The sequence below is a fragment of the Microcaecilia unicolor genome, chromosome 2, assembly GCF_901765095.1.
Source record: "Microcaecilia unicolor chromosome 2, aMicUni1.1, whole genome shotgun sequence".
NCBI classification, from domain to species: domain Eukaryota; kingdom Metazoa; phylum Chordata; class Amphibia; order Gymnophiona; family Siphonopidae; genus Microcaecilia; species Microcaecilia unicolor.
In genome coordinates, this window is record NC_044032.1 from 55897880 (window position 1) to 55915114 (window position 17235).

A 17235-nucleotide genomic window follows, 5' to 3' on the forward strand; every position below is an offset into this window, starting at 1 on the left:
TAAAAGTGACTAGCTCAAGACCAAATATATGTTTGGACCCATTTGTTGTTTTGCTGAGTTGGAGAGTAGAGAGGTGGAATTGTTTGTTTGTGAATAAGAGTGGAGAGTTGCTGAGTGGTCTGTTACCTTTGTTTGCCCCAGTTTGAGCCTTTTGACCCTGACATTCCTGCCTTGCCTCCTCTGTGTTCCACTTCCTCATGTCTTTGCACACATCTGCTAGACCCCCCCAGCCACACCCATCCATTACTCTGTACCTCGCCCCCTTCCCTGAGCTGTGCTGCGGATAGACCCTCTAAGTGTCTGCAGGATAACCCCAGGAGGGTGGATAAACGTTTTGTGACACTACTTGTCTTCTGTCTCTCATTGTTGCTCTGTTTGTCACTGTGTTGCTGCTGTTTGTGTGAGGACTGGCTGCTGGTGCCAGGAAAGATTGTGCTTTGTGTTGCTGCTCTTTGTATAAGGAGTGTTTACTGGTGCTGAGAGAGTGAGTGCTGGGTGCTGGTGCTGGGTCTTACTGGGTGCAGTAAGTGGAGAAGTGCACAGTGGTGTTACTGGGCTTAATGTATTGCATCTATGTTGCTGGGACACCTGCACTTCAATCATGGATGTGCCGAATGCTATTGTGGTTGACGCTTTGCTGGATTGAAACCCAGAAGCAGATACCCCTATCTCAGAGCATTTAGGCCCAGGACCTGCTTCATGGACTTCACTGACTAGCAATGCCTTACTAGGTACCACTTTGATAGGGATACCATACTGCACCTCTAAAAGCAGCTACAATCCCTCCTCCAGGCCAAGATACACAGGAATAATCCAGTGCCAGTCCACCTTTATGGCACTGGCTCTTTTCAGTCAATGCTAGCAGTCAGTGCAGGCCTCACCCAGCCCACCATCTCCAGCCCAGTTCCTTGATGCCTTTCTCACCCATACCTCGCACTATATTGGCTTTACCACTACCACCCAGGCCCTCCAGAACAACATGGCTCAGTTCTGTGCTGTGGACTGCTTCCCCTCAGTCATTGGCATCATTGACTGCACACATATTGCACTTAGACCCCACCAGGCACACGGGGAAATCTGTTGGAATAGAATATCATATCACTTCATGAACATGCAAGTCATGTGTGATGCCCAGGGGAAGATTGTGGGCATGTGTGCTTGGTACCCAGGGTCCACCCATGATGCATATATCCTGCGGCATTCTAGAATCTACCACAGGTTTGACAGAGGAGAGATCACCAGCAGATTGCTCCTAGGCAAGCACTACTGGGATTCCTATTTCCCATATCCATTTCCCCCTTACATCACCACGCCCCTTCCTCAAGATGCCTCCAGAACCTACACCCATGACCCGCACTCTACAAGGTCCATATGAAAATACACATCCATGCCTGTGATTCCTGCTCCCCTGACAGACGACACAGGCTACACCCAGTGAACCTGCCTAATGACTCCCATTGTCTACCCCCAAAATGAGGCAGAGGAGGAATATAACAGGAGCCATAAGAACATCCTCACCATCATTGAGCACACCTTTTGGCCAGCTCACCCTATCTGTTTTCCCTATTTTGAGAGGTTCATTGGTTTCTCTGTTGGGTATGCCCCCCCCCAAAAAAAAAAAGAATCTGGGGAAATTCCCCTTATTAACATTATCGCATCACCATTGGCAGGAGTGTGATCAACTTTACCCTGCACAGCTGCAGTAAGTCGCACTGGCATTAGCACTCCAGCCACATGCAAAAGGAAACCTTCTGTGAGTCACCTGTGCCCCCTCAATGCATTGTAGCTGAAGTTGTTGTTTGCTGCCACTCCTGTAAGAGACTACATGCACCACTAGACACAGTGAGACAGTCCCAGGAGGAACCAACAAAGAAACTTCAATTGGGGAGTTCTGTTCTTTTGAACTAAGGCAAGCAGGCAGCAGCGCAGGGGCGGGGCTCCCGAGTACAAGTTAGTCTGCTGGCCCCTCTCCTTCCCCCATCCCATGTCAGTGGTATCCCAGTGGTGCCGGGCAGTACCGCTGCTGTTGCTGCGCTGAGAAATCTGGGCAGTGGGCTGTCTTCAGCTCCATCCTGCCAAGTCAAGTCAAGTCTTCAGATCTCCCCAAGCCCTGCAGCACTATAAGGACTCAGAACCAGCTTGGGCACCTTCTCCAGCACTGCACACCAACCGAGGCCTCATTGGGGCAGTAGATTTCTTCTGAAGAAGCTCAGCTCAATAGGTAAAAAAAAGTTTTTAATTTAATATTATTGGTGGGCTACTGGGCTTCCCACCAGTTCAGAGTCATTTGAAAATGTGGAACATTCTTGGCCATATTTGACAACAATGTTTAAGTTGAAAAGTATAGATGCAAACACCGTCGTCCTCATATGCTTATTATGCACACCGAAATACACAGAATGTCGAGCAGTTGCTAATCCACAATCAAATTTGAAAAAAAAAAAAACATGTGCTCAGAGTACATCCTAACCAAGTGGTTACATATGAAAAATTAACATAGAATGTGAGAAATTGGAAGCAATAAGTAAAATATGATTCAGTAAACCGAATGATGCAGCAAAAACTTCATCACGCAAACAACAGTGGATCGTCTTGTCTTAAATTTTGCTGTGCAGGGAGCACAGCCTATGAGAATAATGGAATTGCCTGCATTTGTTGAGTTGATTACTGGTCTTCAGCCAAACAGAACAGTGATGAATCGGGTCTCATTGAAACAGAAAATCTGTGATTCTGCAGTGGAGTTAAAGCTGAAGCTGCTTACAATTCTTCATGAACAGACATAGGTTTCTACCACAACAGACTGCTGGTCATCACATGGAAAATCTTACATTGGAGTGACTGTTCACTGGATTGATAAAGAGTCTTTAGAGAGACAGTCTGCTTGTCTGGCCTTAAGAAGATTGAAAGGTTCACACTCGTTTGACGTTCTGGCATTAGTTGTAGAAGACATTCATACAGAGTTTGCCATTAGACGAAAAATTGTTAGAACAACTACAGACAATAGCTTCAACTTTATGAAAGCCTTCTCTGTATTTGGACAGTCTGACGATGATAATGAAGATGAAAATGGCAATGCAAGTGATGAATTAGATGGTAAAGAAGTTGAGGCATTGGATGTCTGTGGAACTTTCAACCCCAGTGGGAATCATGTCTACAAGCTTCCTCATCATCATTATTATTATTATTATTATTAACATTTGAATAGTGCTACCAGATGCAAGCAGCGCTGAAATGATGTGATGTGCCTGCCATACATTAAACCTGGTGTCTACTACTGATGCTGACAAAGCTGAAAGTGATTTGACCTACAAGAAAATATCTTGAAGTGCTTTTCCCAAATGCCAAAGACGTTGGAATAAATATGGACGATCTACCTTAGCTGCTGCTGGAGAAACTGATTCATTTGAACTGGGCCTCAAGAAACCAAAGCAGACACGATGGAACGCTATATACTTGGCAGTTGAGAGATTGATTGGTTCATCATCATAGTAAAGATAGATTCGATGCTGTTTGCACTAAACTGGAAGTTCAAAGACTAACTGCAGGTGAGTTGACTTTTTTAGTTGATTATGTTTCTGTAATGAAACCTGTTGCTCAATCTTTGAGCATTCTTCAGTCAGAAAAGAAGATGTTCATGGCCTACTTGCTGCTAACCATTACCAAGCTTCATCAGACACTCATTGACTTAAAGCATCAACAACTTGTAAGCTTCTTGTGACTGCCCTCATAAATGTAATTGAGCAATGCATCTGTGATCTATTTGATGATTCAAAAGCAATTGTAGCAGCAATCCTGCATACCAAGTTTTGCAAAGGACGACTGACAGTCAGAGCACTTAGGACAAGGGTCTACAACATATCAGACACCTCCCTGATATGGTTCCTAAGAAATGGTCAAATGATTTGATTAGTTGTAAAGCAGATAATCGTGATGACAATGAAGGTAAAGCATTCTTTGCTAAAAGGAAGTCCAGTGTTTCAGACAAAGATTCCTGCAGACCCAGTCAGACAACATCAGTAGTAATGCAGTCTGGCCTGGTTTGAAGGAACTGTTTATCAGACTGAACACTCCACTTCCTGCCAGTGGAGCCACAGAATGCCTTTTTAGCTGTGCTGGTTTAATAATGACTGTCATTTTTATTATTAAACTAGCATAGCGAAAAAGACTGACAGTCATTTTCAGAATTTAATGTTACTAAAAGCAAACAAATGGATTGAATCGTAGAGGATAAAAATGTTAACAGTAGTTGAAGTCATTGACTTAAATTCCAGCAAGTATATTTATTTTCAAAACAATTTATAATAAGCAGAATATCTCATACAATAAATGCACTTAACCAACAAAATGCATAGAAAATACTGATGTCCCTCACTGCTATCTATTGTTCCCAATCCATAGTTTCAAAAATCGAGTATTTCGGTTGTGGGAATCCAAATAAAAAAGGTGCTATGGATCTGTAAATCAGCTAAAAAATAGAACAGATCCCAAAATGGAGGTCACACAGCAAATGCTTCATTAAAAGAAACCCAACTGCTCTTTTGTGGTGTGTAGATGCTGTTATTCTTTTTATTTGACCAATAAGGGAGAGTTGTCTTTCAATATGTGCTTTGCTGTATATTTCTTAGTTGGTTAACAAAGGACCATTGTCTTTTAATCCCTGTTGGAGTTACCTTTGATGCTGCCTTCAGGCGAAACATAGCCACACTGGGTTTTTCTTAATAAAGCATTTGCTGTTTGACCTCCATCTTGGGATCTGTTCTATTTTTTGGTTTACATTTGTGGGAGCCACGAGCCTCCTCTTTTCTATCTACACTTCTTCACTTGGTTCATTAATCTCATCCCATGGCTTTTCCTACCATCTCTATGCTGATGACTCCCAAATCTACCTTTCTACCCCTGATATCTCACCTTACATCCAAACCAAAGTTTCAGCGTGCTTGTCTGACATTGCTGTCTGGATGTCTCAACGCCACCTGAAATTAAATATGACCAAACCCGAGCTTCTCATTTTCTCCCCCAAACCCACCTCCCCGCTCCCCCCCCCCCCCCCCCCCGTTTTCTATTTCTGTTGATGGCTCTCTCATTCTCCCTGTCTCCTCAGCTCGAAACCTTGGGGTCATCTTTGACTCTTCTCTCTCCTTCTCTGCTCATATCCAGCAGATTGCCAAGACCTGTCGTTTCTTTCTTTACAACATCCGTAAAATCCGCCCCTTTCTTTCCGAGCACTCTACCAAAACCCTCATCCACATCCTTGTCACCTCTCGTTTAGACTACTGCAATCTGCTTCTTGCTGGCCTCCCACTTAGTCACCTCTCCCCTCTCCAATCGGTTCAAAACTCTGCTGCCCGTCTCGTCTTCCGCCAGGGTCGCTTTACTCATACTACCCCTCTCCTCAAGACCCTTCACTGGCTCCCTATCCGTTTTCGCATCCTGTTTAAACTTCTTCTACTAACCTAAAAATGTACTCACTCTGCTGCTCCCCAGTATCTCTTCACACTCGTCCTTCCCTACACCCCTTCCTGTGCACTCCGCTCCATGGATAAATCCTTCTTATCTGTTCCCTTCTCCACTACTGCCAACTCCAGACTTCACGCCTTCTGTCTCGCTGCACCCTACGCCTGGAATAAACTTCCTGAGCCCCTACGTCTTGCCCCATCCTTGGCCACCTTTAAATCTAGACTGAAAGCCCACCTCTTTAACATTGCTTTTGACTCATAACCACTTGTAACCACTCGCCTCCACCTACCCTCCTCTCTTCCTTCCCGTTCACATTAATTGATTTGATTTGCTTACTTTATTTATTTTTTGTCTATTAGATTGTAAGCTCTTTGAGCAGGGACTGTCTGTCTTCTATGTTTGTGCAGCGCTGCGTACGCCTTGTAGCGCTATAGAAATGCTAAATAGTAGTAGTAGCAACTGATGTAATTGATTTCTCCACTTCACAAATGCAGGAGGCTGCTCTGAAATCCAGGACTGTAATATGTTTTATCACACCAAAAGGCACATTTTGCGAAATAGTAAGGTTCCCTCTTTATCCTTTCCCCTAAACGTTGGTAGACACTTTTAATAAGTATGTGTGTGTCCACTATCAGTTGTCATTTTCAAAAGTTTCAGCTGTTGTCAAAACATGTTCTTGATTGACCTGTTTTTACTTTTGTTAAGTGATTTTAATTGATGTTTATTTACTGCATTCACTGTTGTGATACAACTGCCATTAGCAATATATCAAATTTAATAAACACATACACAAATATAAATATTAGTATCCACAGTACTTTTACTTAAAAAGTATTATATTATGCACTTACTTTTTTACTTTTACTTGAGTAAATTTTAAATGTGTTTTTCATTGTATTTTTTTTACTTTAACTTAAGTATAAATATGCATTTATCTTTACTTTTACTTACGTACTTTGACCTAGTACTTTAAACAACACTGTACTTCTCACCTTCCAGTTTCTAAACATATAGGGGGAGATTCAATATATGTCACTTTGAAAATCCACACAGAAATTATTTTTGCCTAAGCGTATTCTGTCTGTAATATTTATGTGTGGTATATAGAATATGTTTAGTTGATAGCCCGGCATCTAAAACTACGTGCCTCCATTTATATGAATGAAAATGTGGAATAAATCCTTGCATGTAGATTTACGCAGACTGGGCCATATTCTATAACAATGTTCGTAAATTTGGGAACACCCACAAAATGCCTATTTCCCTCCCCCTAGCCATGTCCCTTTTGAACTACATGGTTTAGAATTTAGACTCAGATCATTACAGCATATGCTTAATGAGTTATGTGTGTAAATTCTAATTATTGCCAATTAGTGCTCATTATTGCTTGTTAAGTTCTGTTAACAATGCTGATTGGCTTGTTAAGCAAATTAAGTTAAGCACATTGTTATAGATTATGCTTAGATTTAGATATAGAACGTTAGGCGTGATATATAGAATCTAGGGGTAACTCTGTACCTCCCATCTTTCACAAAGAGAAATCGGGCCTCTGAGCCCAGCAAAACATAGATTCCCCCCCCCCCCCCCCACGCACGCACGCACGCACGCACGCACACACATACATTCATTCCATTACTGGCAGAAGAGATCCAATACCCCTCTCACCAGCTTAGCATCAAATCCAAAATAGTGCAACTAACACACTGACTTGCATATCAAATGAATGCCAGCTAAAAATCTGGGAATATCTGCTAATGTAAATGGATGTTTGGGGATGAGTGAGAATGGGTTGATGTTTTCCAGGCCTGGATTCCTGATTTTGGTTTTAGGAATCAGGAAGTTAAAGAACTGGAAGTTTGGTATATGGGACCAGGATTGTTTTTTGGGGGGAGGTGGTGCCAGAGGCCCCTATTTGATCCTGCTGGATGGGTGGGACGATGTTAGGGAATTAGGGTTCCTAAAGTGTAATTAACTTTTCTGATATTAGCTGCTACATTACAATATCATTTTAAATATTTTATATATATTTCACTTGTGTACATTTGTGTGTGTATTACTACTAGCAAACTGACAGTATCACTAAATACACTTGACACTTCCAAGCTGTGGCATAGCCAAGGGTGGGCCCGGGTGAGACCAAGCCCATCCACTTTGGGCTCAGGCCCACCCAGTAGCAACACACCTATGATGTGGCTGGCAGGGATCCCCAAGCCCCACTAGCCGAAAACTCCCAACAATTGTCCTGCTTGTATATCCCAGCAACTGATACATACTGCTCGCACTGGCCCCACAGCCTTCCCTCTGATGTATTCCCACCTATGCGGAAACAGGAGGTTGCATCAGAGGGAAGGCTGTGAGGCCAACATGAGCAGTGTCTATTAGCTGCTGCTCGCTGCCTGAGAAAATCTGCTATTTAGGTATGTGGGGAAGAGGGATATTTGAGAGACCATATGGCATGCAGGCAAGCAAGGGAGCGACCAAATCACTTGTTGGACAAGGAATAGTTCTTCTGCCTACCCATCTTGGGCCCAGGCCCACCCAAAATTGGGTGTCTGGCTACGCCCCTGATTCCAAGCATTAATGTGCTTAGTGCATGGGTGCTAGTAAACACTACATTAGCGCATATTTGCTGAGGTCATTAATGTTAGCGCCTATTTGTACATCGACCTCAAAGATAGATTGAGATGGTGCAACCCTTTAAACAACAGTAAATAAAAGGTAGATCAATAGAAGCATTGATCTGTGAATAAATCTTGTAATTTAATTAAAATTTTAGTAGTATAGATATATTACTTCACAGGGGAAAGCAGAATTGTTTATTTGATTGTTCTGTGTGTTCTTTTAGAACACCTATCTCTAATGTATGATGTTTTAATATTTGACTTTATTGGATTTTTTCTAACCATTTCACATGCTCTATCTCTTCTAATAAGAATTTCATTTTCTGTTTGCAGCAGTAGTCAGTGCCATCCCTGTACCAACACTCGAAAGTGCCCAATACCCTGGAATCTTGCCATCGCCAACATGTGGCTACCCGCATCCGCAGTTTACTCTCCGCCCAGTGCCCTTCCCAACGCTCTCTGTTGATCGGGGATTTGGACCAGGTCGAAGTTAGTGAACAGTTTTTTCTTCCTCTTTTAAGAATATTATTTCTTATACTGAAGCTAAGCTAATCTGATGTAACATTTCAGATTTTAATGGCCTATCCTTTTAGATGCATTTGGCATACATAATATACCGCCTCTTCTTCTGCATTATCAGACATGTCAACACTGACTGATAGTCATGTGGCCAGAACCATTGCTGGTCATGAGGTTAGAAAAACATAAGTGGCTTGAGAAATCAAATTCCTGTGCCTGGTAAAAGCTTGCCCCCCTTATACCTATGCTGATAGATCATTTGGCTTATTACTCTTGGTAGCCAGCTACCTTTTATTAACAAATGGATTCCAGTGTAGGTTTTACAACATGTACTGCTTTACAGACAGCCTATTTATCTTCAGAACTAATGCCCATTTAAAATTTAGCATTACCAACTCAGTGTTTGGATCAATACAGATTGATTTTTTTTTAACTTGTTTGGTCTTAAAAGAGATTGATGTAAGTCTTTTTGGTTTAAATAGTATTTTATAAAACAAAAACTGCATGCATAAGCTAGAAATTTCGGGAAAGTAGTATATTAGGCATTAGGGGTATACAGGCCCAAATGTTTCATTTTGTTTAGATTTGGTCCTGTGTCATTGATGGGACTTTCCATTTGTTTGTTTTTTTTTCTTACCTTTTCTTTCATTTTGGGAGCAGTGCCATCATTATTGCTCAAATAGTGTGCTCTGTTAATCAAATAGTGTGCTCTATTGAGTAATAGTGCACCTACAGCATTCATGGATAGTTGGGTAAGTTCTATAAATGGTGCCGAAATATGCATGCTGAGTGCAAATTGTGTAATGACAACGCCACGTATAAGTAGGGGCAGACTGACCATACAGGCAACTGGGCAGTGTCTGAGGGAACAGAGGCTCTCCCCCTCCCCCACTTGCAAAATATAGCCCTCTCAGTCCCAACTTAAAGAGCATTGGTAGTCTAGTGGCCTGTTTGAGGACAGGAAAGATCCTCAATCTTTCCTGCCCGCTATTGCTACTCTGCCTGGCGCCGCTGCATTTTCAGAATGACTGCTGAGACTTTCCTGCAAGACTAGTACAGGAAGTCTTGGCAGCCATTTTGAAAACACGGTGCTGTGAGGCAAAGCAGCAGCAGTGAGCAGGAAAGAGTAGGGATCATTCCTGCCCCTAAGAGGCCACTAGACCACCAGGGTCCTTCAAGGTATGACCTTGGAGGGTGCAATAGTGTGTGGGGTACGAGGAAGCAGCAGTGTGTGGATGGGGGCGGGGGGGCAGGCAGTGACCCTTACTGCCCGGAGACCCAGAACACTGTCAGTCCACTATTGAATGTAAGTTTGCGGTTTCAAACCTAACTATAGGCATGAACACTTACCCCATGTCAAAGGCTGGTGTAAGTGCTTATGCCTAGCTATTGACAGTTAGGCACATAACCACTAATATTCTATAACATGTGCACATAACTCCTTGGCATGCCCTTGACCTAAGCATGCCCCTCCCACAGCCACACCCCCTAGACGTTGCACACAACAGAAAATGAGCATGCAGTTCTAGAATAGCTATAAGGGTGTTGTGCATACAACGGGCAATTAAAGACAGTTAACACCAATTTAAGCCAATAATTGACTATCAACTCCAATTAACGGCCAATTATTAAATTAAGTTGTGTGCACAACTGACCTTAAATTAAGTTGTGTGCCAGATGCTGCACACTAATCCCTTAATTCTATAAAAGTCACCAAAGTTGCACACACAAATTTGTGTGCATGCTCAATTTATGTGTGTAATTTAATTGAATGACAATCTAATTAGCTCCAATAATTGGTATTTTAACAAGCAGTTATTGGTACTAAATAGATTTAATTGGAATTTACACATGTAAATTTAGGCATGGGATCTGTGCATAAATTTTATACACAAGTAAAAAAAATGGGACACAGAAATGGAGGGTCATGGATTCCTAGCATTTATGTGCATTGTTATAGAATAAGGAGGAATATGTGTCCAAATTAGATGTGTGCATTTGCACCATGTTTCAGTTGATATACATGGCCGTACCTAAAGTTAGGGGCGATTCCAGGGCATAAGTGCCTAACTTTAAGCACAGCTTTTTTTTCGGCACCATATACAGACTTCACCCCTAAGTGTAAACTTTGCATTATTTCTTGTTGTATTAGGTTAAACATAACATGGAAAATGTCAATGATATGTCCCATCTTATTTAAAAGGAATGCACATCCCTGTTAGGCCTCATCTTACATTTGATGATCCCTTGATGTGTAATGTGCATTAGATTGGCTTGGATTTATTACTTATAACCTGCCCTTATCCAGGGCATTGTTATAGAATATAAATCTGATGCAGCTGGCAGTCTTTGTCCTCTTTGGAGGATATTCAGTTAAAATACTTAAAAACCTTTAACAGGATTCACACACAGACCAAGACAAGCATTCAGCATTGCTACCTCATTTCACAGAGAACAAAAAATGACTTTTAACTGATAATGAGATTTAGGGGGTTTTGTAGTGAAGGGAGTTAAACAGCTCACAGTAACAGTGAAGGCTATGCCAACAGTTAGGGGTCCTTTTACTAAGGTGCTGAAAAGTGGCCTGCGCTAGTGTAGGCGCTTGTTTTGGACACACGCTCCTTGAAATAAGACCTTTTTTGTGGCCAAAAATGGACATGCGGCAAAATGAAAACCATTACACGTCCATTTTCGGCTTGAGACCTTACTGCCACCCACTAACTTAGCGGTAAGGTCTCACATGCTAACCGGGTGGTAAGTGCCAGCGCACGTAAACTGCCAATTACCACCAGGAAAGCTCCACATGGTATAAAATAGAAAATATTTTCTATTGCGTGTTTTGGATATGCGTCAAAACTGGAATTACCACCCGGAGCACCCAGTAGCCAGGCGGTAGTTCCAATTTGATGAGCATTGGATGCATGTAGGCACCTATGCGCCTTAGTAAAAGGGTCACTCAATGTTGCATGTTGACACTTGCTGCATACTAACTCCCACACTGAGGCCCCGATGCTCACAGGTGCTAGAGGCCATTAGTGCCGGACTAGCGCCCATGTTTACTGGCGCACAATGCTGAAAAGGCCCTAACACGGCAAACAACGAGCTCATCGGACAATGTTAATTGCATGCTATTCCCCCCCCCCCCCATGCTCAGAGAACTGCGCAGTTACCTAGGATGCCCTTAACATGGGAAACTATATCAGTTCAGAGTTGGTATTAGGGTTTTAAAATAGCCCACGTGTGTAAGTTGACTCATAACCTCTGTCTGCAAGAGAAAACTTTCTTTGAAAGGGTCAAAAAATATAAGTGCAAAGATCATCTGCTCTTGGAAATGCAAATTACATACTGCTCCTGAGGTCCGATTGGAGCTGCTGGGTCCAGCCTAGTGAAAGTCACCCACGGTTCTGCCTGCCACCAAGAGCACAGAAGAGAGAAACAAAAATATCCTTAAAATTTGAAACCAAGTCCAGAGTTCTAGAAATTATATTAGACTCAAGACTAACATTTGAGGACCAGGTAAATGTATTGATGACAAAGTTTTTTCTTAGTCTAAGAAGATGAGAGCAATACGTTCTTCCTTGAGCCCCTCTAGTTTTAGAACTGTAGCCCAAGCAATATGGTTACCTTTATTGGATTACAGTAACTCTCTGTATTGTTCTATTAATATGCAACAAATAAAACGGCTCCAATTATTGCTTAATAGCAAGGCCATTTTTTTAAGGATAAATTTCATGAGGCCACACCTCTGATAACTGGCTTAAGATTGATTCTAGGATTCGTTTTAAAATTTGTTTGCCTAGTGTTCAAATGCCTTCAGGATCAGAATTTAGAATCGGTGGGAGAGATTCTTCAGTTTGTAAGTCATAGTAATCATTTAAGAAGTAAGACTAATCAGTCACGTGATACTCCAATAAAAGGAATGGTTTATAAATGGACCCTTTTAATAAGCCACATAAGCATCTACATGCACCCAACGTGCACCAAAATAGAGTTACCGCATGGCTCTTGCGGTAATTTCATTTTTGGTGCGCATCCGATAGGCCGAATAATCATTTTTATTTTCTGGGACGTTTATCAGATGTGCGCCAAGTGGCATTTGGCACGCGTAGGTCATTACTGCCGGGTTACTGCATGAGACTTTACTGCTAGGTCAATGGCTGGTGGTAAGGTCTCACACCCAAAATGGACGTGCGGCAATTTTGATTTTGCCGTACGTCCATTGTCGGCAAAATTTTTAAAAAGGCCTCTTTTACAGGCGCGCTGAAAAATGGATTGGCACACGCCTAAAATCCGCGCCTACACTACCGCAAGCCATTTTTCAGCGCACCTTAGTAAAAGGACCCCAAAATTTGTTGGGAGCGGTTGTTTGGATTCCAAGCAAGAAGAATTTGGAATAGTATTCCAACCGATGTACGAACTACACCTTCTTATGTTCTTTTTCGTTAAGAAACTAAAGACATATCTTTTTACTAGACAAGTGCTTAAATATGTAATTTTTATTTGAATTGTTATGGTCTATAGTGATAATTATGTAAATTGCTTCTTCTTGGGAAGTATCTTCATCTGTGCTCCACTTTGTACCTTAAGGTTTAAAGGCGGTTTATAAGAGTCCCCATATAGAATAGAATAGAAAAGATATATATATCAAATAATTGTACCTGCCTTAAAGTCCAGAATTGTACCGCTGCTTTATTGTACCGCCCAGATCACTGTCAGTCTGCCCCTGCTCCACAATGAATATACATGAGATGGAAAAAGATTTCCGTGTACTCTTATATGAAAATCTATCTCATTTAATACAGTTCTTATATTCCGGAAATAGGCTTAAGAGTTCTATGCAGATCACATAAAGAAAGCCAAGCTTAACTGGGATAGTACATAAAATAATCCTGCTACATAACAATTACTTACAAATCAATTGATAGGGTCTGAAAACTTAAGACAAATATTTCTTGAAAAGCCACGTTTTTTTAAGGATTTCCGAAACAAAAGAGAACTATTGAGATGCCTGATAATTAAAGATGTTTTAGCTACTGCAAAGGAGAAAGCCAACTGGAAAAAACTTCATAAACCTAATTGTTTTAGCAGAGGATAAATGTAATATCAAAAAATCCCTCAGAGGCTTTTTTACTAAGCGGTGGAAGGGCTACTGTGCAGGTGGCATGTGGCACAATAACACTTCCGCCAGGTGTGCCCAGGTGCCCGACAGTAATTTTGTTTTTGCCACACACCGTTTCCCACACCAGAAAATAATTTTGTATTTTCTAGCACAGGGGTGGGGAGTAGGCATGCCTGGCAGATTACTGCCGGATTAGCGCATGAACCCTTACCGCCTTCTACATAGGAGGCGGTAAGGGCTCAGTTTTTATATTAGTGTATGGCCATTAATGACCTCCATATTAAAAATAGATTTTTTTTCTTGCTGTGGCAAAAAGTGACCTGCCATGTGACAATTCCACGCACCCACATTACAGCAGGTCACTTTTTACCGCAGCTTGGTAAATGGGCTTCTCAGGGTCCCTTTTACTAAGCCATGTAGACATGTACGCATATCCTACGCACACCATTTTGGAGTTACTGCCCGGCTACTGCGTGGCCCAGGCAGTAATTTTGTATTTTTATGTGCATCCACTATACGCGCCGGAAAATAATTTTGATTTTCCTGCGCACAGCGGAAACCGTGCGGTAATTATTATTCTGTACGCATAGATGATTACCACACGGTTACTACACGAGACCTTTACCACTAGCTCAATGGATGGCAGTAAGGTCTCAGACCCAAACTGGACACACGCCAATTTTTATTTTGCCGCACGTCCATTTTCGGCAAAAATTTAAAAAAGTCTTTTTTTACAGGTGCACTGAAAAATGGATCTGCATGCACCCAAAACACGCGCCTGCACTAGTGCAGCCCATTTTTCAGCGCACCTTAATACTACTACTACTTGTCATTTCTAACTAGTAAAAGGACCTCTCAATTTCTTAAGACTATCATAGGTTGGAAAATTTAAGAGAGAGCATGTACTGAGGAACTAGACTATGCAGTATCTTAAAAACAATAATACACGCTTTAAAATTTATTCTAGCCTGGATGGGTAGCCAGTGGGCTTTAATCAGCAATGGTGTTGCTCTGTCAAATTTTGCTGCAGAGTAAACCAACCTGACTGCTGTATTTTGCAAAGTCTGCAGCTTTTTCAAAAGTGTACGGTTACATCTTATATATATAACATGTTTCAGTAATCCAGCTGACTCAGTATCAATGCTTGCAGCACCAATTTGAACTGTAAACCCTTGAAACGGTGTTTAATTCTTCTTAATCTTCTTAGACAAAGAAAAACATTCTTTTATCAATAGAGTAACCTGTTTCTCAAATGATAAATTAGAGTCTAGGATCTCTCTCAGAATTTTTAAAATCTGTCTCAACTGGAAAACAAGAACCATTGATAGTTAAACTTTGACAAAATGCTGACTGACTTGGATTAAATGACGTGGAAAAACTCGGTTATATCTAAATTCATTTTTCATTGAGAAGATCCCAAAACAAGGCTGGCTAGATGTATCCTGATGTATTGTATTGTCATTTTTTGGTGGCTTAGAAATTTTATGTTAGAGCATCTGAGTCCTAGACTTCCTTTTCTTTTTTTTTTTTTGTATGTGAGGATTTTTATGTTGAGGCATTGACATCTTCACTATTGTGGAAGGGAAAACAAAGTTAAAAATTTTCATTTTATTTTTGCTGTCATGATTTGAAGATCCCAGATTTGGGAATGTAATATGTAACATCTTGAGTACATGCAGTCTTGCTTATTAAGGTTTCCAGTTCAGTTTTTGTCTTCACATTTCTGTTTATAATCTGTGATTATATATTTAATGTTTAGTCAGATTCTGTCCATGTTCTGCATATGCAACAGGTTTTTTGCTACAAAGTAGTTTCGGTGTTGGGATTTGTTCCAGTCTGACTTGTTCTCTTATTCCATTGTGAGGAACCGATGTAACATTTGCCATGTTGGCTATTCATAGAGTGTGGTTAGTATCAGAAGGTGTGACTATTGTAGGGCTGTGACTATATATAGTTGCTCTGCCCTCTATGGATGGTCCTGCCTATGAGTAAAGAAACTTTTTTCTAGGAAATAAACTCTGTGTAAGTTCAAGATACCAACAGTTTATACAAAAAAAGTTCTGCATCTTTTACATAAGCTATGTTAGTAAAGACCAAAAACTTACCTTAGCTGTAGATTAAATGGAGAGCAATGAATTATCAGTTCCTCTACAATTCTGTGGAAAGTTCTGGATCAAGTAGTTGTATCAGCTTTCAGTACAGTCCATAATTATCAATTGATTGTTAGAGATTGGATTGAAACCAGATGCCACATTAGAAAAACCAGCCAACAATTAAGGACAATAATCTTTACAGACATAATACAAAAATATTAAAGAGAAAATGTAAATGACAGTTCAGTAGGTGAACATTTCTCAAAGGCAAAGGCACCTGTTTTTAGTGTCTGCAGTGTACGGGGCCTGATCATACCTCTGTGAAGAAGTGAACACAATTGACCAGAGAGACTCCGAGAGAAAAGGTTTTTGGAGCCGGGACCGAAGACTCAATGTTGGTGTCAGCATCGGTGACTTTGGCGTTGACATCGGCATTGGGTGTTGCATTAGCATTGGGTGCATCAGTTCATATGGCTGCTAGACTGGGAATGACTGTGCATCGACTGGATCTCCACCTGCCTCAATGCCAGCCACTATGCAGTCCCCTACCCCCTCCCCCGGAACCAATCGTCATTGGACTCAACCTCGAGGTGAATCAAAGGATTCAATGTCATCCTCTTCAGTACCAGGGAGCATTGATGCCAGGAATTAGAAGAAGCATCAGCATTGATTCCCCTTGATGCATGGTGCCTGGAGCTCTGGGGCACCAAGGATTTCACTGGTCCCCAAGAAACGTCGGTGCCGGGAGGACAACTCCCCCTCTATACAGGAGGTGCCAATGCGTGGATCTCAACACAGCCAGAACCAGGCACCCGTCTCGACTCTGCAGATTCAGCAGCCTGCTTCTAAACCGGCACCACAGCCTTTCCCTATACCGGCCATCAATGAACGCCTCCAGGCCTTGCTCCCTGAGCTGTTGGCAGGGTTCTTGTAGATTGCATTGGCATCTGGGGTGCTTGTGCCAGCCATGCCTCTTGCTACAGTTCTTCATGGCCATCAGCCGGAGCTGACACCTCAATGCCCTTCTTGGGGTCATGGTACATCTATATTGAGGCGGGTTTGGTCTTAGCCCTCCGACAATGAAATCTTGGCTGACACCGATGAGGAGCACTCATGGGACTGAGAAAAGGATCTATGGTACTCCTTAGAGAAGGAGTCCTATGGCATCTGATCCTTCCCTTCCTCAGGAAAGTAGGAAGTCTCCACCTGAGAGCCTTTCCTTCCCCTAGTTTGTAAAAGAGATGGCAGAACTAGAGGATCATAGATGGAGAATGAGCATGCAGATTGTACTGCATAGTAATTAATGACAATTATTATGAGACCCTTAACACCTGTTTCTCTGTGCTAACTGCAATCTGATTTCCTCACTGCAAAGGAAAATGCTGGTCACACCCCCCTCCCCCCCCCCCCCCAATTGTTGCTGCAT

At 41.8% G+C, this 17235-nt stretch overlaps 1 protein-coding gene across 1 annotated transcript in view; it reads left to right on the forward strand.

Annotated features, from left to right (window-relative positions):
- The window catches only part of DCC (DCC netrin 1 receptor), a 1295383-nt gene that overhangs the window by 1152079 nt on the left and 126069 nt on the right, over window positions 1–17235 (forward strand). Inside the window, exon 26 of the mRNA XM_030191909.1 lies at window positions 8412–8567. Coding sequence (XP_030047769.1) covers window positions 8412–8567 — 156 coding nt within the window. The remainder of the gene's footprint in view (window positions 1–8411; window positions 8568–17235) is intronic.